This window comes from Podarcis melisellensis (assembly GCF_964234715.1).
Source record: "Podarcis melisellensis genome assembly, chromosome: 5".
Lineage (NCBI taxonomy): Eukaryota > Metazoa > Chordata > Lepidosauria > Squamata > Lacertidae > Podarcis > Podarcis melisellensis.
This window is the reverse complement of record NC_138537.1, coordinates 30,239,641-30,266,730: the sequence shown is the minus strand read 5'-3', so window position 1 is coordinate 30,266,730 and position 27,090 is coordinate 30,239,641. Positions and strand designations below refer to the sequence as shown.

Here is a 27,090-nt window from a genome sequence, read left to right as displayed (position 1 = left end):
CTCCCTTGGTTGATCTTCATCTTCTGCTTAAACAACAAATGAATACACTTGTGCCCTGATTTTGAAGAAGTCCCCATTGACTTCATTGAAACCTCCACTTTCTCAGCATCCTTGAAAAACTAGTTATTTCCCTTTCAAGAACCAGGACCTTCCCCGCCCCCGCCCCTTTCAGTAATGAAAATAACCTATTGAAAACAGAAAACGTACTTGGGCGCAAACATGCTTCTTTTAGCATGACTCCATAGCCATCCATTCACAAAACTATAGTGCCTGAATTTAAGTCAAGGAATCAAATGGCCCTAAAGACCCTATTTATATGTTCCATTGATTTATTCCTCCTCCCTCCCCAGTCATACATTATGTGATTCTGATTCAGATATATGTGTGTGCCCAAATGGATAAATGTATCCTCACATCTATTAAAATGGAAAGAGGGCCCATTGCAGACATGGAGCCTTCTGAATCAAGGTCAGCGACTACAATCCCAAATGCCATGTTGCCCAAAGGCTCAAAACTTCTTTAACTCACGTGAGTGAGCCAGCCAGGAAAGACTCTGCAGATGTTCTTAGATGGGCCCATAGTTCTCTCTTGCATTGATTTTGGGATACTGAACAGCGTATTTAGAGTCTGAGCATTACTCCCAAGGAAAGCAATGGGAAAACTGACTTTAAGTACACTGACCAGTAAAGGTTGTTAATCAATCACATCTCATAGAACTGGATCTTTTTAAATGACCCAACCTCTACTGGGAGAATTTCAAGCTATAGAAGAGCAAAGTTCCAAAATTTTTACCATCTTATCCAGAGACACTTATCTAACAAACAGTATTCCTTTACCAATTTTGTTTGCAATTGTGCGTACACACTTGGGACATACTTGCAAGCAAAAATGCACATGACTGGGCTACACATTTCTTTTTGGGACCAGCAGAGCACTCTATAGGTAACTCAAAGTAAAACACAGTCTATTGTCCAGAAATAATATTTATTCATCAACCATAAAACACAGAATAGAAAAAGCTTTATAAATAAAACTATATATATTATATATATAATATGCTTTATTTTTATTCAGTACTCCACAAAAACATTACACACAATAACAAAATATTTCAATTCATTTAAAAAACCTCATAGAATGCAGTTGTCATTCTGCCATTATCATGATCTGCCGTGGTCATTGTTTTACATAGTTTCACTTAATTTCATAAATCTGTTTCTTAAAAAAATTGAAGCAATTTGTTACATGACCAAGATTTAGAACATTGAAAGATACCCATAAACAACAGAACAGCTCAGAGGAGTTTACGCAGACTGTTCAATGTCAAATCATGTACCACTGGAACCAGTTGAGACACAGAACTGGGCCACTTTTTGCACCTGCAGGGATCCTCTGGGCATGTTCATTTGCATGAGCAAAACAATGTGTTTGCTGGGAACTCAAAGATATCATCTCTAGGAATCTCTGTGACCATGTTCCAAAACTTTTATCAGAGATCACAGAGGTAGCTACAGCTGAGGTCCATGAGCTCTCATTTCAGATGTAACATTACTCACGAAAATGCAGGTGCCAGAATTCCTATGTGCATAAAGCAGCTGTGTGTAATGTCTGAACATGCCTCAAATTGTTAAAGAAAGGTAAATCACAACAGAACTGGGGTAGAAGTCAATACAATGAAGAGAAATAATAAGGAAATAACTACATATTTTCCATTGCCCTTTTAGTAATGTGATCCCTCCCCCTTTCAGACTTTTCCTGGTTTAGATAGTCTAGAACCTTTGCTAGCATATCCTCATCCATATATGGTCTGTTTTGTGTGTCGTCATTCTCTTGGGCCATGGACAGCCTTTTGCTGAGAGATGTCAACTTGTCTGACTCTTGAGTTCCAAGCTGGTTTAGATGTTCTTTGATAGCCTGCTCAAACTGGTCATCTTCTTGCAAGTCATCCTCGGAGGAAAGTGCGAGTGGAATTTGTTTCATCTGACCTGTATTAACAACCTCAGGATATTTTGCCAGCACCTTGGCTAAGTAGTCTGCCAAGTCTTCTTCCTTTTCATTTAGTAATTCCTGTTCCATTTGTCGTCTTTCCAAATGGTTTAACCAAGCAGCTTTGGGAAACTGGTGCCCTTTAGATCTTCCAGGCATGTAGGAAACTCTTGGCAACTCTTGCTTGAGTTGATTTGCCAGATATGATGGTTTCTGACTCCCTATATTTTCAGTCCCCAAAAGATTGATGATATCTTCCACAGTGAGATCTTCTGGTAGATTATCCGGTATCAAATTAAGTCGCTGCTTTCTGTAACCATTCAAAGAGTTCATTTTATTTTTGAATACATCTGAATTGTCTACATTAATTTCAGGGATGTCATCAACATCTTCTGGGAGCTCAGGCTCTTGCTCTTTTTCACTCTGTTTATCACCAGCTCTCAGCATCTCAATTAAATCCTCAGGTGGGATTTGTAAATTCCTTGAAATTTCTATTAACTGATAAATAGCCTGAGGATCAAGTTGCTTTCCAGAATATCTGGCGGCCCTTTTGTCTTCATTTTGCTTGAATCTTGAGTTGTCATTTCCGGCGCTGCTTATCATCTTTTTCAAATAATAATCCATCAGCTGTGAAACATCCTCTGACACTTGATCTTTGTCCTCTCTTTTCATCTCATCCTCCAGGATGCTGGACCTCTTTGCTTCGTCATCCATCTCCTCTTCATTTTTCTCAATTTGTTCCTTACTGTCTCTGATCTCTTCCTGGGTTTGACTTTCCACTTTTTCCTCTATTGGGTTCCAGTCTTCTCCTCCCACCACATCTTCGTAGGCAAGGTTGTTTCCTTTATAGGCATCATCTTCATCATCAGCATAGAGTTTCTGTTCCTCATCAAACCTCCCCTTTTTTAGGTTACTTGGCCCCATCATCTTCCCCAGCTCCTGAAACACTGATTCTAAGGTAGCTAGACTTTGGGGTGTGTACTGCTCTTCCACGATTTCATTTGTCCGCTTATAAGGGCTGTCTCTTGAATTTTCTTCTAAGTAGACATGTGGTATCTTAGAATGTTTGTGCCGTGTCTCAGGCCAGGTGCGGTCATCATAATCATCAGTCATTCCATCTTGGAAGATGTTATCTGAACTCATGGGGTAGAATTTACCTTCTTTCAGGGTTCCCTTTGGTTCTTTTTCTCCTTGCCTCAGTGCTTCCAACATGGCCTTAGCCCACTGTGACTCATCTTCTGATAAAGATTCTCTTAGATTGTCCGACAGGTAGTTCTGATCTTTGCTTTCCTTTGGCTGCAGAGCAAATGGGACACTTTGATAGGAGCTATCATCTGGGCTTGTTTCTCCATTGCTGGCTTGTTTTCTGAGGTTTTCTAGGTATTCCAGCGCTTTGATCATATCTGGGCTTGGAAGCCTTTGCAAGTTTTTCATCTGGTAGTCTGGATCTTTCTGGATGTTTTGGTAACGTTGAAATGAAGCAGCACTGGCAGAACAGATCAGGGCAGAAAGCAGAGCAAGAGGCAAGACTGTAGCAAGCCTTGAGGTTTTAGCATCGGCCATGTTTGAAATGTTCCCTTAAAATAAAATAAAAAAATGAAAATTAACACACAAAAGTTTGGACATTTTCTAAGCTCATAGCAATGAAAATTTGACCTATAATCCCTAGAAAACATCAGGATTTTAGGGGTGTATTAAACACAATAGGCCATATTCAATGCTAGCCTATTCAAAGTAGACCCATTGAAATTAATGGACATGGCTAAGTTAGCTTTATTAATTTCAGCTGGGTATCCTCTGAGTATAACTTAGAATAGAACTTCTGCAGCTAAGCAGTTGTATCCAACACTCTGCACATGGAGTTCCATTTGCACAGTGGGGCTTTTTATTCCTCTCCTATGCCCTGTGACCACATCAAAGTATGTTCTGGGTTGTTCCCTAAGCCACTGCAGAAGATCTTAAGGGTGTGCAAGGGGCTGTGGGGAGGAAGAAGGGGAAGTCCCATATGGAGTCTGTTGTGTGTGCAGATGCTGTGGACAAAATCCAATGCTGACCACTTCTTGTGCAACAGAAATCGTCTTATGCAAGGGGACTTCTAGTTTCCCATTTCCAGCCTACAGCCCTTCATAAGCCCCCCCCCATAACCTGCTATGGAGGGGGCCACAAGTCCCTGGAGCAGACTCTGCGGAGTACAGGAGGCTGTAGTGTGGAAGAGAATTCCTGGGGAATGAACTATTGCCTTTGTGCTACACTGGATCTCACCCCATAAGTCAATATTCTCCAATCTGATCCCCTCCAGATACTTTGGACCACAACTCCCTTTAGTCCCGTCCAGCATGGACAATGGTCAGGGGTGAAGGGAGGTGTAGTTCAAAGCGTCTGCAGGGGAAAAGGTTGGGGAAAGATTCAGTAAACTAGAGGACACCAACCTTTTGAGCTCATGGACACATTTCCAAACTGGGGAAACTGTTATAGGCCACTGTAATATACACCACAACCAAGAACACACCATAACTTATTTTCTGTCTACAACAGAATACTTCATCCATGCCCAATTCCAGAGGTGGAAGGGAGGATGGTAGAAGGGCACCATGGGCACTTCATAAGCATTTCCCTATAAAGTAGTTATAACTACATTCTAATAATAGATTCTAAGCCTTTGGCAGGGGCTGGGCTATTCTATTTATTGTGCAGCATTTGCAATAAAGGTACATAAAATAACTTTATAGGTTCGCAAGTACCTGGCTATCTCAGACCAGTTTGAAAACTGCCTAATGGTTTGAGACAGCTCTTTGATTAGTCGTTTAATCAAAATAGAAATTAGTTCATAAAGTATCTGCATATGAAAATCAGAATTGCATCCATCTGTAGAAATGAGAAGGTCTCTGTTCAGCTGAGATCCTGACAACTGTTGGTCTTTTTCACCACGTACAGTTTAATAGAGCATTATGTTCTGCTGATTCATTTCGTTCAAATGACACAACTTTGCAGAAGAGAACCGACTCAAAATGGACTACTATAGTGGAAGCAATAGAAGCAGGATTCCAAAACTGCAGGGTGATTTTTGTTTGAAATATTGCAGTTTATTCCTATTAATGACTGTCTCTTTTTTTTCTTATTTCTTAATGAATTCAAATGGAAGAATTACAGAGAGGAAGCGATGAGGCAGTTAAAATGGTTCTTCTGCAGCAATATCATCAGGGTGCTTGAGAGGCTAAAGCACAGATTGGCAGCCTATAAACTAAATGCCATATGTGCCTCTCCAGCTCCTTGGGTATGCCCTTCCCTCTGAAAGCCAAGGGAGGGGGGAGGGAGGGAGTGAATGGATGATAAATGAATGGAAGGGTGAGATGTGTGTGAAGCAATGAATGGATGGTGGATGAATGAAGGGGGGTGTGGGAGAGAGGGAGAAAGAGAGAGAGGGAGAAGGTAAGAAAGGAAGAGAGATAAGGTATGTCCCATTCACTTCTTATTTCAGCACTACCTCCTTCTTTCCTTTCCAACAGCCTGTGTGGCCCTCAACCTAGGGAACCCCCCATTCCAAAAGGTTTTGTGTAAACCTGGAGGATTATTGCTTTTTGAAAATGTGCTTCCAAGCTAAATTGAACTTTGGAAAATGTTCTCCATAATATTGCACCAGGTACATGCTTTTATTGATGCTTTTTTTAAAAAAAAATTAATAATAATCTTTGATGGACTATCAGAACAGACCAAAATCCTTTACTGTTTCTTTATGTTTGCAGAATAATCCTATACATGTCTGCTCAGAAATCAGTCCCAATGAGTTCAGTGAGCCTTACGTCTAGATAATTGGGTATTGGATAGCAGTCAATAGCTCACTGATTTCCAGTGCCTTGAATGAACATTTTTGCTGGGTTATGTATATCGTTTTGTTGGTGGTAAACAAGAATTCATCTCTGTCAGTCTGTGCATAGTAAGGTGACACCCCCCCCCCCGTTTACATCATAAGGGGTATAATACAGCACATAGTAAATATAATTCTAAGCCTATAACATTATTAATCAGGTGTTTTTGCTTATTTGGCATTTTATCCTTCTGTCTATGAAAGTGGGTAGCAAGCAGTAGCATCCATTGGATGTTATATAGTAAGGCTGTGGCTGGAGTAGGGGTTTTCTAAAACAACAGATTTAGAGCACTCTGACTGCATGAAAATAATGCTGTCTGATCTAGAAGCCCTTCAGCCCAATCCCTGATTTGGGGGAATTCAGTGGTGAAGAGATGAACTGGCAAAGGACATGTTTATCTGTTCCTACTTAATATATTCTATGGAAACACATAAGCAAATTAAGCCCTGAGTATAGGCTTTGCCTATACTGTTCTCAAAGACTTCAAGTAGATTTTTCATGCATGCATACTGTGCTGTGTTTAGATCATTTCTCCAGGCTACAAGGGCACTATTCAAGTTCCCTATGCAGTTAAAATCTGGCTGAAGGAAATATAGGATCTCTAATATATTGTTTTCTCTCTCTTTCAGGTAAGAAACCATCCAAGGTAAAGCAAAACTATACCAGACATAAAATCATAGCTCAGTGCTACAGCATCTGCTGTGCATGCAAAAGGTCCCAGGTTCAATCCTTGGTGTGTCCAGGCAGGGATGGGAAATACTTTTCCATGAAACCCTGGAGGGCTGCTGCCAGTCAATGCAGACAGTACTGAGGTAGATGGACCAATAGCCTGGCTCTGCACGAGGCAGCTTCCTATGTCTTTGCTTAATTCATATTTTTCCATTCATTCATTTCCCCCTTTCCTTTGTACTCTGTAAAATATCCTGGTGATATGCCTGTGATTCATGAGATGGAAAAATCCCTAATGCCTGTACACACCCACTGCTCTGAGTAGAAAATTACAGTGGATTTGTTATGCCAGTCAAGAAAGCTTCTTTTTCCTTCTTCTTCTTCTTTTGCAACACAGTATGAAATAATTTCACATACTGGGGTAATTGAAGTACCACCGCGTTCCACAGAATTGCCTTGTTTCCTCCCAGCTGCACCACAAATGAGAACTTTGAATACCCCCCAAATGCTACCTAATAATTTGTTAATTTTCAAGACTGGACGTAGATGAAAACAGTGATTGAAAAGCAATTCACAGTGCCCTTAAGAGGATGGGAAATACTTTTATTCTGTTACAGCTGTTTTTCAGTGCAACAGTAGACATACACAGGTGGCTATTAGATAGCAATTTAACCAGAATTTTATCAAGTCATGAGAAGCATCTTAGAATCATTTCTCTCTTTTTTTGCTTTCTTTCCAAATATTGAATTCTTATCATTGACTCTGTCTTACCTTGCACTCTGGACCATAAAACTTTGTACTTTAACTGTAAATTACCTTTTTTTTCCTAGTTCCCTGATAAAACTTAAACTTTTAAGCTCCAAATAAAAGAAAATCAGAGTATACTGAAAATTAATATTTTTAAGAATTGCATATTTTCTATGCTGCCTCAGGATATGATTTTGTTCCAAATAGAACACATTTTTTAATATAAATAGGAAATGATAGGAAAAGGGTTTTCAGCTGTTTTTGCATGGCAGCTGTATTATTTTCCAGTTTACTGCTTCCTGTGAATTGACATTGCATTCAGGCACAATGGGATTATTCCCAATTACTGTTTATTTTGAAACCCTGAAGTTTGCTTGTAATTCACATTGCATTTTTGGAGTACAAATCTACTGTCACTGAATCAAACCCCCACCTCATTGCTCATTATGGAGATGATTCAACTTAAGGCATTTGAAGAGATCCAGTGAGCCCATCTTAACCATGAACATTTTACACTTTCACTTTAATCAGAAAGAACCGTGATCTTCTAGAGGAGAAGAGCAAAACCTTATTTGCTGGTTTTTGTAGTTCTCCTTAAATTCACTACTGCTCTTTAGAAGCATACAGCTTCATGCACATGTTGCTAATGTACCAAGAGCACGTGAAATTACCAAAATCACCTTTCTAGGATATTGCCATAGTATAATTGGTTTGCATAGTAATTGTGTAGAATCAACCTTTTCCAGGGCTTTTGGCTGTTATTATTTTTAGTATCCATTATCAGGTGCAAAGTAAATGTTCTTAAATTGCCCAGTAAAACCGTGTTTTTGTGCACTTAAGTGAAGTGCATCAGGTGGCAATTTCAGACGTTTCCTGGCTGTGCTATCCCCCTCCCACCCCGCCTGATCCTTGCAGTGGAAACTGTATATGCATAGAGAGTGTGTGCATTTGGTCTCCCGTTCTGTTTGTCAATTAAAGAGAAAGTAGGTCTGCTTACCTGTGTGCAGAGACAATTTAAAGCATGGTCTTCGTTATCTGTCCGCGGCAAGTTTATGGACTGTTTTCAGCACCCGGACAGCTCCCTTCGCTTATAGTGTGCATCACCTGACTCTCCACTGCCATACTGACGTCACCCCAGTCGGTCACGGGGGGGGGGGGGAGCGCAGCTGAGCTGTTCAGAAAGAATGCTACAGAATTAGCTTCGTTTGGGGTGTTTTGCACAGGTTTCCATTGTACGTTTACGCCACCTGCCTTCCTCTAAGAAGAATTACAGTCCTCTTTGCAGTTTTAAGCAGCCAGTGAAATCTTCCTTAGACAAACGAACATTACACCTGTCGGATAGGTGCCAGTTCATAGACTCCCCTGTAGACTCTTTCTTTGGGATTGAATCGGATTTTACTATTACTGCTATTTTGAAATCTACTTTTGAGGAAGTGAACCGAAGGCCACGAAAGCTTATGGCACAATAAATTTACTAATCTTTAAGGTGCCAGCAGACTCTTATTAGGGTGTGTGTGTGTGTGTGTGTGTGTGTGTGTGAAGGTTTTCAAATGGAGGGTGAACTTATGATGGAGGGATTCCTAGATAAAAATCATAATGGCACCTTAAATGAGGGGTGCAATGTCATCTATAAATTCTATATCCCTAAAGCAAGTGCTGTATTTTTGTCTCTTCTTAGTTTCTTAAAACTGCAGGTGAAAACACGAAGAATAAAAATCTGGTGGTGGTTGATTTAAAAGTGCCTGTGGGAGGAAGGGTGGAATAGAAATTTTAAAAATAAATACAAATCAGTGGGGGCCAGGATCTGTGCACGAATAAAAACAAGCTTTCTTCCTTCTGCTTGGGGCGCTGCGAGGGCATTCCTGCTCCTATTCTACTCCTGCCCAAGAAAAAAGGAAGGGAGACATTTCAGGGAGGAAAGTGAAAGATCCCTCAGTGGTGTGCAGAGACAATTATGCATTGTCCTCCACCTTCCTCAGGGAGAATTCTGAGTCATTTATTTTTCAGAGAGAGAGATGCCTCAACTATAAAGGGGTAAATGTTCAAATATGCCAGCTGTTCTTCAACAGGTACTATTTAACACTTTAGGCTGAAGCTCATACCAGATGAGGTGCCAATCACAGAGTTAGCAAATGGCTCTTGAAAAGTGCATAGCAGGGGTGAGGAAAGGAATCCAAATTCAGACTGCAATGAAAAAACAAGCACACTCTAAAATAGTTGTACAGTACTAGCATGACCTCTGGTCTTGCTGTCTTCCTCATGGGCTAAGACAGGAGCACAGTGCAATATGTATCATCCTGTTTTTTCCTTTCCCAAGAGATTAAGGTAGCTGGGCATGTTTAGCCTGGAGAAGAGGAGGTTAAGGGGTGATATGATAGCCATGTTCAAATATATAAAAGGATGTCACATAGAGAAGGGAGAAAGGTTGTTTTCTGCTGCTCCATAGAAGCGGACACGGAGCAATGGATCCAAACTACAAGAAAGAAGATTCCACCTAAACATTAGGAAGAACTTCCTGACAGTAAGAGCTGTTCGACAGTGGAATTTGCTGCCAAGGAGTGTGGTGGAGTCTCTTCTTTGGAGGTCTTTAAGCAGAGGCTTGACAACCATATGTCAGGAGTGCTCTGATGGTGTTTCCTGCTTGGCAGGGGGTTGGACTCGATGGCCCTTGTGGTCTCTTCCAACTCTATGATTCTATGATTAGAATGCTCTTTATTCTTAATATCTCTTCCATCCTGAAAATCCACATAGTACTCCAGAGGGGAGGAGTAGAATTAGTGGGTGCAAATGGCAAGGAAGCAGATTTTGGCTAAACATTAGGTAATACTTTCTTATGGCAAGAGCTGTTCAACACTGGAATGGGTTGCCCTAAGAAGTGCTGGGGACCTCTTCTCTGGCAGATTTAAGGAGAGGATGGACAGCCATCTGCCAGGAATTCTGGACTTCCATCCTGCATGGCAGATCCTGAATTGAGCAGAGCGCTGAAGTACTGTAGATGACCTCCAAAGTCCCTTCCAACTTTGTGGTTCCAAGAAAATCTCTTGCACCAAGCGAGGGAAAATGCCTTTTGTCATTAACAGATGTGCCCAGATTACAGCATTCCATGTGCACTCTGTCTTGGAATGCCTGACATGAAAATTATTAAAATGTGCCTGCATCCTGCCTGTTCCATGACGACTTCTTTATTCCCCTTCACTTGCAAAATACATTTTTCTTGACAATTTTGACCTTTTGCAGAATAAAAAAAAATAAAATCAAAAACGTGGCTGAATCTTCCTTCCAATTCAATCAGTGTTAGGAAATTAAATTGATGCTAGACACAGTAAATGTGTACTGGGAACACATTAAACTTTTAAGCTTTTATATGCCAGTCTGTTCTTTACATTATGTGTAAGGTCTCTTCCATCTCAAGAAGGACAGAAGGAAATTGCAATATTCTTTTGCCTTTCCACAAATGATGGCATGGTGTCTGCCCTGCTCTGTAATTGTTCCAGACGCTGCCAAATGATCTCCAAGAACCTGAAACTGTAGTGAAGCGCAAAGAAACTTGTAGGAGAAAGTAGAATGTGATCCAGTGGAACGTTCTTGGAAAGAGATCACATAATAAGGGGAGTTTCTCTTGGTTCAAAATGCTTGGAAAGCACCTCGCAGCTCCCAGTTTTGATGGCTGAAAACAGCAGCTTGAATAGTTCTGCTCTAGCAGACTCCCACACAAGAGGGATTGATGGATGTGAGACTCGGGTTGCCTCTGTTGAAATCATCTTTCTTTCCCATCATTTATGGTCATTATGCCTATTTTCTTCTTAAGTCCCTGCCTTGCTGGCTCCTTCACATAAATCAGCTTTGAGTACATTCTGGTCCTCACAGCAGAGACTTCCCTCTCCCAACTCTTGTTTCCTCTTTCATTTCATCTGAGTCCCTTCCCTCTCCACTTGACCCAAGCTTCTCTGCTATCTTGTCATTTCCTTTCTCTTTTCTGTTCCTGCCTTGAGCCATCTGGCATTCCTATCGATGAATGAGGCTGCATAAACCATTTGTGGGCATGCCTGATTACTTCGAAATCTGTCTCTTTGTGTGTTCATTGAGGTTTAGCCCCCAAGAAAGTGTACATAGGATTCCAGCTCCAAACTCTAAAGCCAGGGGATCCCCTAAATCCTGTATTAAATAGAAGGAACTGCACTTGCTGCCAGTAAGCTACTGAGCCCTCTTCAAGTTGACATATAGGTTTATAAAGCCCTATACATTTCAGGTTTTGCATTATGGTGCTGGAGGAGACTCTTGAGAGTCCCATGGACTGCAAGAAGATCAAACCTCTCCATTCTGAAGGAAATCATCCCTGAGTGCTCACTGGAAGGACAGGTCCTGAAGCTGAGGCTCCAATACTTTGGCCACCTCATAAAAGAGAAGACTCCCTGGAAAAGACCCTGATGTTGGGAAAGATTGAGGGCACAAGGAGAAGGGGACGACAGAAGATGAGATGGTTGGACAGTGTTCTCGAAGCTACCAGCATGAGTTTGACCAAACTGTGGGAGGCAGTGGAAGACAAGAGTGCCTGGCGTGCTCTGGTCCATGGGGTCACGAAGAGTCAGACACGACTCAACGACTAAACAACAACATTTCAGGACTCTCCTTCCTTGGAGGTTCTAGGTTGGATGGCCATCTGTCATGGGTGCTTTAGCTGGGATTCCTGCATTGCAGGGGGTTGGACTAGATGACCCCTGGGTCCCTTCGAACTCTAAAATTCTATGATTCTATGAATACCTGCTCCCATATAGACCAGTCCAGTTTCATAAAGATGAAGCTCACCATGTTTTATGCTAGGGAGAGCCTTCCTGGTGGTGGCCCCCAAGCTTTGGAGCTCTCTTCCCTCTAAGATGAGCATTGAAGGCTAACTGGGAAAAGTGTTCAGTCAGTGGCAGAGCATCTGCTTTGCATGCATAAGTTACCAGCTTCAATCCTTGGCTCCTCCAGGTAGGACTGGGCAAAGACTCCTTATCCAGAGAGCTGCTGTCAGGCAGTGTAGACAATACTGAGCTTCCTCTATTCCTAAGACCTAGTTATTCTCACAGGTCTTTGTGGAGTTTAATGCCACGATGAGTGCATATTTATTATAATTTTATCTGCATGTGTGTGGGTTTCTTGCTTTGTTTTTAGCTGATTTTCCCATTTGCGTTTATTTATTTACTACATTTGCATCCCACTTTTCCTCCAAGAAGCTCATGGTGATGTGCAGCCTTCTCTACCTGCCTCATTTTATGCTGAAGAGGCCAAAGTCCATCTTGGCTGTGAGTCCTGGAAGACCTGCTCCTTGCCTTGCAAGCCTTTCTCCACCTGGCTGGGAGGGCGGGGCCCTGACTGACTCCAACTACAAAACCTGAGTCTACTGAACAGACTCTTGTGCTGTTCAGGGTTTTTCATTGCTGTTATTGATATTATTATTATTATTATTATTATTATTATTATTAATCATTTTTTGCTCTTATTATAATTTACATGGAAATTGTTCAGTTTGGCTGTGTACTTTTTGATGTGTTTTATTTATTGTTTATTACTACTTTTGTTATGTGTGCTGGTCCAGGGGGGAGGTTACCATGGGGCGAGGTCCAGGACCTGAGTCGAGGCTCAACAGACAGTCCTCCATGGGCGAAGCGGGGTCCACAGCGAGGAGCCGGGCAAGGACAGGAACTCTGGGGGAACCGTGCTGGGTGCTGGCCGAAACAGCTCTTCAACGACATTGCTCCCAAAACCTGGGACCGGGCTGACTGGCCTTTATCTCCTCTGAGGCCAGGGGCGGTCCCGACCCCCAGGAGACCCGCCTCTCCTGGCCTTAAGGTGAGCACTCCTCCTGGGAGAAACCAGTTCCCTCCGCCTCTCTGCCCTGAGCCTCTGCAGTTCAGGAGAGGCTGAAGGGTACTGGACCCAGGGGGAGACTCACCTGTAGGCACTGAGTCCTCAACCACCTCCGGAGCCAGAGTGGATTCACCTGGTGCCTGCTCCTGAGGATCTGGCACAGGTGCAGGCGCTTCAGAATCAAGGCCCTGCCCCAGTTCAGCCGGCCCTGGAGGCGGGGACTCCTGGGCAGGCTGGGATTCCTCCAGTTCAGCCTCTGAATCAGATTTCCAGGCCATCACATTATGTTTGTCATTGTGTAAATCTTGTCCTGCTGTAAACTGCCTTGAGCATGGTTTTTACATACAAGTAAAATGATGATGATGATCTTCACAACAATCCTGTGAGGTAGGTTGGCCTGAGGGAAGGTGATGGACCCAAGTCCACACAGTGAACTTCCCAGCTGAACGGCTGGTCTCCCAGTTCCCACACTCTAACCACTACACCACACTGCTTCTGGCTTGCAATTTTAATTGTAATTCTTTCTGCAGCTGAATTTGCAGTGAAGAGGGTGTAAGGAAGGTTTTTTTAATGTTTATGAAATATTACAGCCATTATGAATGAGTGCATGAGAAGGAAAGTGCTCATGCTAAACATACAAAAATCAATCAAGATACACAGAGCGAAGAGTCAGACAGCTGGATAGATAGGGCCATTTTATACAGGTTCTATTAAAAAGGAATTTTCATTTCAGCATGGTAGAATAAGCTAGTGTCAGCTCACTGAAATTATGTAAATGTAATGGTCAAATTCAGAGGATCTGGCAGTTTGTGAATAGTTAATTTCCTGATTTATGTAACGGATGTTGTCCAAGGTTAGTGCTGCTTAAAAATAAACCAAAAGCTGTGGCTCTTATGAAAGAAAATGTATCTATGTCCCTTGAACGACAGTGAAAAAATAATCTGCAGTTTACTTCAGATACACATTTTCTTGCAGTGTATATACCACCGCCATCCTTGAGAATGTTCTTTACCAAAAAAGGGGGGGGGAGAATAAATAGTCCCAGCTTTTTGAATGATTTAAAACACACACACACCTCCATTATAACATGTCACTGCAGGCAAGGATGATCTGAAGGTAGTTGGGAAGGTTTTGTGCAATAAATCACTGCTATTTCATTCCATATTTTGCCACTTAATTTCAACACATTTTTTCCTGCATGAAAGATCAAGCATATTTGGATGCAAATGTTATACCTCTGACCTTCATGTACACACAATAAAAAGGCTTTGATATTCATTTATCTGATTCACAGCAGCGAACCAAACATCCGTCCTTCCACGTTAGACTTGAGTAGCCAAGTGGGAGAGACAACCAGTGTGTAAGTTTAAGGGCAGAAATTCCACAAGATTGGAAGAAAAAAAAATCCAACCAGAGTTCAGTGTGGCTCAGTGATCAGATTATGTTCCATGAAACTGTAATTTTATAGGCTGTCAACTACCCTGACTGGTACATTTATAATATTATTATATGCTTTTAAAATAAATATATAAATGCATTCCAATGTAAGTGTGGAGCACATTGGCAACATCAATAACAACATTTTAAATTCATATGGTACAGTGGAGAATTCACAGTATTTTGTGGAATTATAGAGTAGTAAGTGATCTTAAAGGTAAAGGGACCCTTGACCATTAGGTCCAGTCGTGGCCAACTCTGGGGTTGCTGCGCTCATCTCGCTTTATTGGCTGAGGGAGCCGGCGTACAGCTTCCGGATCATGTGGCCAGCATGACTAAGGCGCTTCTGGCGAACCAGAGCAGCGCACGGAAACGCCGTTTACCTTCCCGCTGGAGCGGTACCTATTTATCTACTTGCACTTTGACATGCTTTCGAACTGCTAGGTTGGCAGGAGCAGGGACCGAACAACGGGAGCTCACCCCATCACAGGGATTCGAACCGCTGACCTTCGATCCCCAAATGGGACTGCTGCATATTCCTGCATTGCAGGGGGTTGGACTAGATCAGGGATCAGCAAACTTTTTTCAGCAGGGGGCCGGTCCAATGTCCCTCAGACCTTGTGGGGGGGTGGACTATATTTTTGGGGGGGGGTAGGGGAAATTGAACAAATTCCTATGCCCCACAAATAACCCAGAGATGCATTTTAAATAAAAGGACACATTCTACTCATATAAAAACATGCTCATTCCTGGACCATCCGCAGGCCGGATTTAGAAGGTGATTGGGTCAGATCCTGCCCCTGGGCCTTAGGTTGCCTACCCATGGACTAGATGTTCCTCAGAGTCCCTTCCAACTCCACAATTCTATGATTCTCTTTTCCACCCTAAATATATTCAGCTCTATCAACCGTCCCTCAAAGGATTTAGCTTCCAGACTATGCGTTCTCCTTTGGAGAGTCATTTGCCCAACAACATCTGGAGGGTCATGGGTTCTCCAATATTGCTTTGCTAGCAAATACCCTATCATTGCTGTTGGTGTGAAATTATGCTTTTAAAGACTGATTTCCACACTTGCTAGGAAGACATTCTGCTGCTGCAGCAGCATCATGGGGTTGGTGGTTGATGGAAACCACAGGAGGGGAGATTGCTCTTGTGCTCAAATCCTGCTTGTGGGATTCCCACAGGCATCCGGTTGGCCACAGGGAGAGCAGGTTGCTGGAGTAGATGGGCCATTGGCCTGATCAAGCAGATTTTTCTTATGTTCTTTAGTGCATGACAGCCTTTCATTTAAATTGGGGGAAAGGAAAGGTGTGTGGTCAGGAACATCTCTCTGATTTGCCATGGTACACTTCTTGAGCCAGTAGACAATACAGAGCAAAGTAGTAGTTTGCTTGCTTGCTTGGATACTTATGCCTCCTTGCAGAACTGGCTGTGGTTGTGTCAAAAGAGTGCCTCTCCTATGTCAGTCCGAAACCTTCATGCCCTCACCTGGCAGTAGCAGCAGAGGGCTGTGTAGCCACAAATTAAAACTTCTTAGAATAGCCAGGAGTGGTGCTGAGCTGGCTGCTCCAAGGCATTGTGGGAAATTTTCATTGGCAGCTTGAAACAGCCGCCACTGGGAGTCTAGAGCAGGCCCCAGACCTCAATGTGGAGATGGCAGGGACTGCACTTGAGTCCTTTTGCATGCACTGTAAGCGCACCAGCCTTCTCACCCTTCCAAAAACAGGGGTGGTAAACCTGTGGCCCTACAGATGTTGTTGGACTTCCATTATTCCCTGACCATTGACCATGCTGCCTGGGACTAATGGGAATGGGCCAAAGATTTAGAACCCCATTCTAAGACAAAACTAGATGACAGGGGTCAGGGGTAGCCCTGTAATTTGTGTAGGTGTTTGATGTGTCCTAAATCATATTTAAATCCACTTATCCTAAAGGATCTACACTGACTCCTGTTACCTTTTGGGGCACAATTCCAAGTGTTGCTGCTGACCTTTAAAGTCCTAAACAGCTTTGGCCCTGTATACCAGAAGGAGCGTCTCCACCCCCATCGTTCAGTCCGGACATTGAGGTCTAGTTCCAAGGGTTGGAAGCCTCTCAGAGTGGCTGAGGCAATCCCCCCCCCGTTGTTGTTGTTGTTGTTGTTACCACATATGCTTGCACAGACATATATTAGTGTTAGCAGACCAATCCCTAGCATGAGCTACCCGCATGCTAACATTATCTACAACCAGGTGCCTGAGAAAAAGTTTCCATAGGACTTTCCCCTTTCCCTGTCTCAAGCCTCCAGTTTCACTTCTGCGTGTACAAACCAAAGTTGGCATGTGACAACATGGTGTTTGTTTTCAGTGTGTGTGTGTCATCTTTTATAATTAGGATGTATTTTTAAACCTTCCTTCTCTCCCACCTTCCTCCCTTTATCTAATTTCAGAGAGCTCCTTTGCAGGAACCGTGGCATGCCCTTCCTACCTCGAGGCAGGAAAAAATACACATATCAGTATCTACTCGGCATAGCTGCTATGAGCAAGCTTTAGCAAAGATCAAGAGTCCCCTGAGAACTTGACTGAATCAAGCTGTCATGGTTTCAGTGCAGCTTTGCGTCAGACATCTGAATTTAAAGTCAAAACAGCAGGGAAAGGGATAAGACAATGAGAAATCCTGAGTCATGCTGTACGGAAGATGCAGGGAATTAAGTAAAGCAGCAAACATGAATGAATGGAAATGGCTGGGTGCAATCATTTCTTCGGATCAAAATAGCATTTATATTTAGCTCTCCAGCACACAGAGAGAATATTCCAGTATCCTGAATGGCTCATTTAATTGTTTCTTAAATGTATAGGGCTGAACTCTAGAAGGGTGCTGTCATAGACTGGTTGAATGCAGAAGAATGGTGGGAAGAACCAGCTGGGGGACCATCAAGGGAAGAGTCTGGGAAGTGATGGTGGGACAATGATGGGAGAAGAGGGAGAACACTGAGAATAGGAAGTGTCAGAAGCTGAAGAGGTAACATGGCTTAGTGAGCAGGGAGAGTCTGTGGCAGATAGAAGCCTAGAATCAGATACAGAAGCTGAAGCAGGAGAGTGGGAGGAGGAAGACCAAGAGGCAGATATTTAGGCTGGTGAAGATTTGCAGGTGTCTCCCCCTTCTCTTGCAACTAGGTCCCCTCCCCACTTGTCTCCCAGAACCAGAAGACTCCTAGCAGACACAGCTTGATCCTTTATCATATCTGCTGATTTTTAAAAATAGGCCCACTTGTTTTTAACATCTGGTTTTATTGATTATGTTAATGTATGTTTTATCCTTTTTTTCATCACCCGCTTAAAGGTTTTGATGATTAAGAGGTATACAAATTTTGCTAAATAAACATAATAAATAAAAAGCACACAGATCTGCATTGCAAGGTATACAGGGAAGGGTGAGGGTGCTGTTCTCCCCTCGCCCCTTAGTCCTTCATGTGTTTTTCTGCTGCTTGAAGTGATATGAAGAAGGATTGGAAAAGCCTGACCCTACAGATGGATGGACAACCAAGCTGCAGATAGTGAACAGCAAAGCAAAAAAAAAAAAAAAAGGAAAGGAAAGGAAAAGTAATTCAAGAAAACAACATAAATCTCAGTACACATGATGACTAAGGGAATGCTGTGTAGGAGTCAATAGTGAGAGAAATTAATGACTGAATCTGGTATTGGGCCTTGAAGAAATGTAATATGCATTAGGTCATATTTGACAGCCTTGACTGCTAATTCCAGTGAGATAGATGTGCAGCGTAGAACACATGAGATCTGAAAAAGGCTGTTGACCTTTACCTTGAAAAGCAGAAATAACACATTTCAGTGATGTTGACTTATCTAGTGGTCCTTTGTCATTTGGAAAGACTTCGGTGTTGCAGGTTTATTTACTGAATGTGGGTGGCGCTGTGGGTAAAACCTCAGCGCCTAGGACTTGCCGATCGTATGGTTGGTGGTTCGAATCCCCACGGCGGGGCGGGGTGAGCTCCCTTCTTCGGTCCCAGCTCCTAGCCACCTAGCAGTTCGAAAGCACCCCTAAGTGGAAGTATAGCGGGAAGGTAAAGGGCGTTTCCGTGTGCTGCGCTGGTGCTGGCTCGCCAGAGCAGCTTCGTCACGCTGGCCACGTGACCCGGAAGTGTCTCCGGACAGCGCTGGCCCCCGGCCTCTTAAGTGAGATGGGTGCACAACCCTAGAGTCGGACACGACTGGCCCGTACGGGCAGGGGATCCTTTACCTTTACCTTTACCTGCATTGACACCTCTCTTCTTGAAGGGGGGGGGAGCTGTTGGTGGAAATCTCCAAGCAACTTGGAGGTTCTGTTGAATGGAGATCTGATGTGGGACAGTGGAAATGCTATGCTTCTAGCTTTCATTCATTGCAGGTTTTTAAGCAGAAGTAGGATAGCCATGTGTCATTGATGCTTTAGTTCTATGATTCTATTAATGAAATGTTAAGATTGCATGTGACGATCTAGAAATCTTTATAAGTGCATATTGCTTTTCCATGAAGATTGTTCATGAAACAAGATACTGATATAACTAAAACCAACCACATATCCAACAGTTGTTATTGTTGTTGTTTAGTCATTTAGTCATGTCCGACCCTTCGTGACCCCATGGACCAGAGCACGTCAGGCACTTCTGTCTTCCACTGCCTCCTGCAGTTTAGTCAAACTCATGCTGGTAGCTTCGAGAACACTATCCAACCATCTTGTCCTCTGTCATCCCCTTCTCCTTGTGCCCTCCATCTTTCCCAACATTAGCGTCTTTTCCAGGGAGTCTTCTCTTCTCATGAGGTGGCCAAAGTATTGGAATATCCAACAGTACAGACATCTGCCCAATATATCTTTATATCGCTTGACAAACCCAACCAGCTTGGACCTATTGCTCTTCATAGTGAGGCATTTACATTGAAACCTTGTTCAACAAACATACCAAACCTCCTTTTTTTGAGATAAGGACAATACCATCAGCATAAAATAATTATAATAACAGGGAGATTTAACAGCGGAAGAAATAAACATTAAAAACCCATTAACTTTAATGTTCACATAACAGTTCCAACTAAAGTTTGCCAGAAGGCATTGCTGCCTGACATCTCTGGGTGCTGAAATTTTATTAGTCAATTGACCTCTCAAGCCCACCAAAGCTTTCAAATGTTTCCTGGAATGCAAAATTTGACTAGAAACAGGAGTTTTGGTATCAATATCAGATATGACAATTCAAAGCATCTTGCTCTTGTGCAAATCAAATGCTTCAGTCAGGTCTATAGTCTACAAATACAACACATTTGCTGATGCAAATGTTGTGCCGACACTATGTATTAGCTTGTGGTACAAGGGGCCACTGTGTACTTTCCCCCTGTGCCCACAATCCTTATGGCCCCATAAGTTCCTTGCAAGGTATGTTTACACTGCACTGGAGTTTCCCTCAAACAGAAAGGTACCCCCACCAGGTTGCAGTGCTGGAGGGAATGCACAAAGGAACTCTTGCATTATATTATATTCTGCTGCCGTAGAATCAGTGTTTTATCATGCAAATGGGGCTCCATGGACACATGGGAAACTGGCTAACCTCATGGCCACTGTATACTTCATTCACAGGACACATTGCTTCTGCTTCTGGGACTGCCTCTCCACTGCCAACACCCTCCACTTTCCATCCAACATGCATGTACCCATTCACACAATGCAACACAAGTTCACTCTACATGCATGCAGCATCTTGTATCTTGAAGCCCAGCTTTGGTAGGGTATGAGCTTGTGCAAATTGCAGTCAAATCAGGAATGAAAGGCGCTTATCAAATACATTAGTTAAAATTCTCCACTGTTCATCCTGACCATCATTATCTGGTGAAACACGAAACTAATGAATAGCTTTGCAGCTCTGGCCATGCATATGGATCTTGCAAATGTTTTGCAGCAACTATGCTTTGCAAAACCCTGGGGGAAATGTGATTTTTTATATTGTCTTTTCATGGAAGCCTTATAAATTGGCACATTTGATTTACAGAACTTGAAATATTCCATTATTTTTAGATATGGCTCTTTTTGGCCTCCATTCCAGGTTACAGTCATTTATTTTAATTGACTGGTTTAAGAATTACAAAGGCACGGAGTTACTTGTATCTATTAACTCTGCATCATTTCAGGCTACCAGGGCTGGTCCACATTCTTCTCTAGATAAACACCTTTAATTCTGGAGTCATGCCATTCTTACTTCATTATTCCCCTCTCTGTCATATTGATCCTGGTCCATAATATTTATCAAGTGAAAGTGGCCTGAAAACAAATGAATTGAAGCTATTATTCATGGGAAAGATATTAAACATGCAACCATAAGTTACAATCTCATGCCAGAGGATGGATGGGAGGTTGGATTGGAAAGATTTAGGGGTGAGATCCAAAGAGCTTCTTAAATGAGCAGAAGGCACATATGCTTATATGCATAGCGGGTTATCCTTCACTACTGCTGATTCTCCTTCTAACTGCAACCCCAAGCCATTCTGTCTGGTTCTCTGACTATCCAGAGCAGCTCTTCAGGGGGTACAAGGGGTGGGAAAGCTCCAATCCACAAGCAGAACTCTGCTCCTGCTTCTCTGGATACAGGTTAGGGTTCCTTGGAGGCTGGTCCATTAGGGCACTGCTCCACCGACTCAGCCAACCCCCACCAGCCTGATTTCTTTCTTGCAGCCAGGCCAGGGGGCAGCACTGCCTGTCAGCTTCATCCTCCTTAGCCTCAATGTGGTCCATGCAGAACTCAGCAGGAAGGAGGATGGGTGAAACTAGAATCCATTGGCTCTGCCTGCCATTGACTCTGACTCCACCTGCCATTGCTCTCCCCACCTTCCACCCTACCAATCCCAGTGGGTGCCAGCCAGCACTGCTAGAGTTAGTAACCACTCAGTCAGTGATCCAGTGTACCAAGACTTGGTCATTTACATGGGGTTTTGGTCACCGGAGAAGTTAGGCTGATAAGAATACCAGTGGCTACTAGCCATGATGGTTGTGGACTATCTTCAGGGCAGAGTGCCGCTCATGATCCGTTGATGGGGAGCTGTCAGGCTTCAGGGGCTCTGCTCTTACCAGCAACAGAAATATTTAATGAATGCAGCAAAAGGACAAGCGACCCTTCTCAGAGTGCAGGTGCTCCCAATTAAGATTCCTCCCACTTCCCTCTAGTCCTTCTGTCATCGCGTCTCCTAGCCACCTGATCTCTCAACCTTTGAACCTTTTGTGCAGCCACCTTATCTAATCTCCTAGCTTTGGGACTGAGAGGCTGCACATCTTCCAGTGAGAGTTGGCTAGCTCACTCTCTTCCCATTCTTCTTCTTCCTGTTCACCACCCAGTTCTGCCCAACTGTTGTCTTCTGAACTGTGCCCCTCAACAAACCATTGTTCCAAATCAACACTACTCCACTGCTCCTGTGGAGTTTCAGGATCCTGGCCATGAGGGGTAGGTTCCCACCATTCCTCATCAGAGTTGTACACCTCAGCCTAGTCTCTGACAGGAACACAATTGGGAAGAATACTGTGGCACTCATGTCCTGCTTGCAGGTTTCCCAGAGGCATCTGGCTGGACATTGTGAAACAAGGACGCTAGACTAGATGGTGAGATCCAGCAGGGCTCTTTGAAGCTCTAAGTGAAGTTGTTCAGTTTCCCCCAGAAGGCCTCTCTTTGGGCCACCTGCTTCTTTGTGATTCAAAATGTTGCTCGTGTGTCTGTGAAAATGATTCCCTTGGAGATTTCTTTAATAAAAATCACCATTATTAAGGAGGAAACTCTCAATGGTAGCACATCACTCAGGCAATAAGACAAAATCCAATGAGTGCTCTCTCGTTCAGTTATTGCTCAGCTGACAGGTGGTACGTTGACCGGTGAAGATAGCAAGATCTTCACGTTGTGCCCAAAATCGCTCTCCGAGGATAAGAAATACTGATAGCAGTTTGGATCCACAGCTCTAAATTATATCTCTTTCTGGTGGAAGGTCTGAAATGGTAGGTGCAGCCGATACAATTAGAGAAAATACTGTGATTTCATTCTATATGGTAACAGAAAGTTCTCTGTTTGCCTCTTCCACTGGCCATTGCAGCACATACCTCATGGTGCTCGTGATCAGTACATTATTATTTTCCATGTGCGTAAAGCTTCTGTGTTAAAAATACTACAGGAACAAATATCTCTACGGTGACTGGATGCAAAGGGAGCATAAGGACTCTTTATATATATCTATAGATGCAGAATAGGGAATTTTCATCAAGTGCTGCACCTTGTCTAATTCCCACTTCCATTAAGGACATGTTCTCCTTTGCATTTAGTCATATGAAAGCTCTCCCTTACTAATCTGTTTGGGGTAGGGTGGCGTGCATAGGACAGAGGAGGGCATAGCTTGAAAACACAGCTCAGTAAAAGCGAATCTAAGTGAGGCTGGCCGGAGACTCGACAGGTAAAGGTAAAGGGACCCCTGGGCATTAGGTCCAGTCGTGACCGACTCTGGGGTTGCGGCGCTCATCTCACTTTATTGGCCGAGGGAGCCGGTGTACAGCTTCCAGGTAATGTGGCCAGCATGACTAAGCCACTTCTGGCGAACCAGAGCAGCGCATGGAAACGCTGTTTATCTTCCTGCCGGAGCGGTACCTATTTATCTACTTGCACTAGATGTGCTTTCGAACTGCTAGGTTGGCAGGAGCAGGGACCAAGCAACGGGAGCTCACCCCGTCACGGGGATTCGAACCACCAACCTTCTGATCGGCAAGTCCTAGGCTCTGTGGTTTAACCCACAGCACCACCCACGTTCCATGACTCGACAAGTAGTTGGCTCTAAAATGGACTGATTTTAGAAGGAGGGAAGCAAGGAGAGCACTTAGAGGATTTGATCATTTGCAGATCACATAGTGCAGGGGTAGGCAACCTAAGGCCCAGGGGCCGGATGCAGCCCAATCGCCTTCTCAATCCAGCCTGAGGATGGTCAGCCTGTTTTTACATGAGTAGAATGTGTCCTTTTATTTAAAATACATCTCTGGGTTATTTGTGGGACCTGCCTGGTGTTTTTACATGTGTAGAATGTGTGCTTTTGTTTAAAACGCATCTCTGGGTTAGTTGTGGGGCTTAGGAATTCATTCATTTTTTCCCCAAAAAACATAGTCCGACCCACCACATGGTCTGAGGGATGGTGGACCAGCCCACGGCTGAAAAAGGTTGCTGGCATAGTGGTTCTGTCCAGTGGCATCAATCCCTTCATTGGCATTTATCTGTGGATATGAACGTACTATATATAGGAATAGTCCTTATGTCATTTTTTTTTCCAGGCAGGGCTAACTCATGAAAGCTAGATTTATTTAAGAAGAGCATCAATATTGCATCTGCACCAGATGCTGTAAACTGCCACACATAGATAAGTAATTCACTTAGATCTCCAGATGAAGTCTCTGAGTAATAGATTTTATGTGTTGCTTTCTGATTTAACTGTTAAGCTATACCCAAAGAATTCTGCTGCTACCTCCCAACAGGAAAATGCATAAAATGTATCCCAAGTAAAAATGGTAGTAATTCACATCTACTAACTTGTCAGAAAAATTAGGTTTCTACACTTCAGCTGTAGAATTTGGTGGCTTTCTGATTGTCTATCCTGTTTCCAGACTTGATAGTGTGGCTGTGATATCGATGCGCTTACAAGTGTATTAACTGTATCACCAGACAGCTCTGAGCATACACTATATAACCTCAGTTCCATGAACCAATATCATAAAAGGCAAATATTTTCCCCCAAAGGCAAATAGCCATCACAGTTCTGCTTTCATTTTCATCCAGGCGTTGTTTTTCAGGTCAGTACCTGCTTAGCATCAATAATGGTACTGCATTTTATTCTCCTTAGCTTCTACCTCCGAATTGTCCTCCTTCCCCATCACAGCTCTGGGCAGGGGGGAAGGAATGTTCCTTCCTATATACTGAGCCTCTAAGGACTTCAAATGCACTGCTCCATATGGAGAAGAGGTGCCTAGTTTTGGCAGAGGGCTGTTGAGTCAATGGCAGTGGTTCACAGGTCAGTTCAGGCCATGTTTTCCCTAGTCTATTCACTGGCATCTGAGGAAAAGGCAGCTATAATTTTGGATATTCTCATGTTGGTTTGCTTTCCAAAATCAAATTCTATTCCAAGCGAATCATTAGACAAACACTCAAGCAAAGTTCTTTTTTTAAAAAAAAAAATGACAAACCTTCTGTTGTATTTGAGGATCTCCTGACACAAATAATTTGTTTGACTATATTTTTTTCTGATGGAAAAATAGCATATGCCCCTTTTTTCTCTCCAAATGCTGCAATGATTTGCCACCTTTTACCATGCAAAATAAAAATAAAAATGAAGTACTAAAAAAAATCCTCTTACAAATCTCTGCAGAATGAAAACGTTAAGGAATACTTTTTCAAAATGCAGGAGAAAAGCCATATGCAGCTTGCTCTCTTCTCTCCAAATTCCCTCTGTTGCAAATCCTGAGATTCTGAAGCATCTGGGATCTCTTACACTTCTGTAGTTAATATTGAGCCGACAACTATTCATGGTATTGTTTCTGAATAAGTACCATCTAATGAAGCCTTTCTATACATAATAGTGAGGCCTTTTGTAATGCAAGTTCAGAGTTTCTAGGGAGTGGAAACTGGACTAGTAATTTTATGATTGGCAGAAATTCAGACAAGACACAAGTATTGTTACTCGACCACTAGTTCACTTGACCAGATTCTTCCAGATGGGCTGCACCCCTTAAAGGATGGGGGACCTGAGGACTTCCAGATGTTGTTGTGTTATAACTCCCATTTTCCCTGGCCATTGGCCATGCTGGCTGGAATCAAAGGGAGTTGGAGACCAAGCCCATTCCCTATTCCTGGCTTAAGGGGAAGGCTGGGGATTGCTTTGAGGTCCAACTTTATCTGTGATGACCAAGTTGCCTGGGAGACCGGTGTTCGAAACCTCACTCAGCCATGATGCTCACTATATGACACTGGGGTAATTTCTATGGTTTTATTTTGGTGAATAAAGTTTGCTGCCTGCAATCCTCTGTCCCTCTACCTGAGAGTCAGTTGCATCAGGCTCCTCCCTTAATTGAACAGGGAAAGAAGCCATAGAATGGTTAACTTAGTACAATAAGCCTGCAACTTATGCAAGTGTGTGCATTCAGTTTTAAGCACATGGCAAAAAAAGGTGGGCAGAAAGCTGGAATTACTCGCGAGGGAGGAAGATGGGAACCCAGGCACCATGCACATGACCTCCAAGGTGCCCCACAGGTTAAGGTTCTACAAACCTCCATCTCTGCTTTCATTCAGATAAAAATTTCTTTTCCTCAAGCCTATCCTTGATGGCAGTTTTTCCATTAGTTATTCTGGTTCTTGTGTTAATCAGTGTTTAAGCATTTTATGTTATGATTTTACATGAGCCACCTTGAGCATTGAGAAATAGATGGTTTGGGACTATCTGGGAAGTACTATGTACCTAGGCTCATTCCCTATAATGGCCACTGAAGTAAACATGGTACGCCTGCTGTAGCCAATGGTCCATTCATCGGTTTTTATTATTCCCACTAGCAACCAGGCTCACCCAGGTGGTAGACAGAAGGCAATCCTTCTCCTTTTCATGACTAAACAGCAGGCAACAACAGTGTTCTCCCTCAGCTTTTGCCCAAGCAACACAAACAACTTTGCAAACTGACAGCACCTTCAGTGCAGCTATTGCCAAAGCTTGGCAGCTTGCATAGTATGGAAGCTTTCTGGCAGAAAGCAGCTTTCTCGTAAAGCAGAAACACAACACAGCTCATTCACCCTGTTTCTCACCGCAAACAGAATTTGGAAGCCTCACCGGCTCAGCAAACATGCTTTGGCAATGAGATCCTTGAAAATTAGGTTCACCATTGTGCTCTTGAGTGGAGACCATGGGACCATATCCAGGACGCCAGAAAAGGCATTATGGGATTTTTGAAATAACCAGCCTGATTCTCATGCAACTTCTTTGAATGATCAATATGCACACTTCAACAGTGTTTACACCAGCACAATGTTTCCAAGAACAGAGCCTATGTGACACTGACTTTTAGTGAAATTTAGAAGCGGACAGAGTTAGTCTAGTTTCACTGATTAAGCCAAGACAAATTATGAACTCATCCTGTTCAGAAGCCACCCTATTATGAACTGCCCCAAAGCCCTCTGAATTTTGCTGTGGCTTATAATGAGGTTTACTGACATTATCAGACCTCTGCTGCTGCTGCTGCTCCCCATTTTCCAACAACAACAACAATCTTACACGCTAGAAGGAGGATGGGATGATTGGCATAGGAGGCAGTTTGCTAGGGAGTGGATAGGCTTGTCACTGCCTCCTTAATAGGAAATAGTACTCCTGAGTGTCTTGGTGGTATCTTCAGGATAAGAAAGGGCTAAGGAGTCAACACTACACAAATCTAGAGTGAAGTCCCTAAGACAGTTGGATGGGGCCTTGCACACATCCTTCCAGCAATTCCTGCAGCCAAGCTGGGGTCAAATGTATTGCTCTGC

At 43.1% G+C, this 27,090-nt stretch overlaps 1 protein-coding gene across 1 annotated transcript; it reads right to left on the bottom strand.

The window, feature by feature from the left end:
- Window positions 1-1,040: 1,040 nt before the first annotated feature.
- SCG2 (secretogranin II) lies at window positions 1,041-8,394 on the bottom strand. The gene is made up of 2 exons (XM_081910414.1): window positions 8,266-8,394; window positions 1,041-3,563 (listed from the first exon to the last, which is right to left on the bottom strand). The coding sequence occupies exon 2, from the start codon at window positions 3,547-3,549 to the stop codon at window positions 1,699-1,701; it is 1,851 nt and encodes a 616-aa protein (XP_081766540.1). The 5' UTR covers window positions 3,550-3,563; window positions 8,266-8,394; the 3' UTR covers window positions 1,041-1,698.
- Window positions 8,395-27,090: the final 18,696 nt, after the last annotated feature.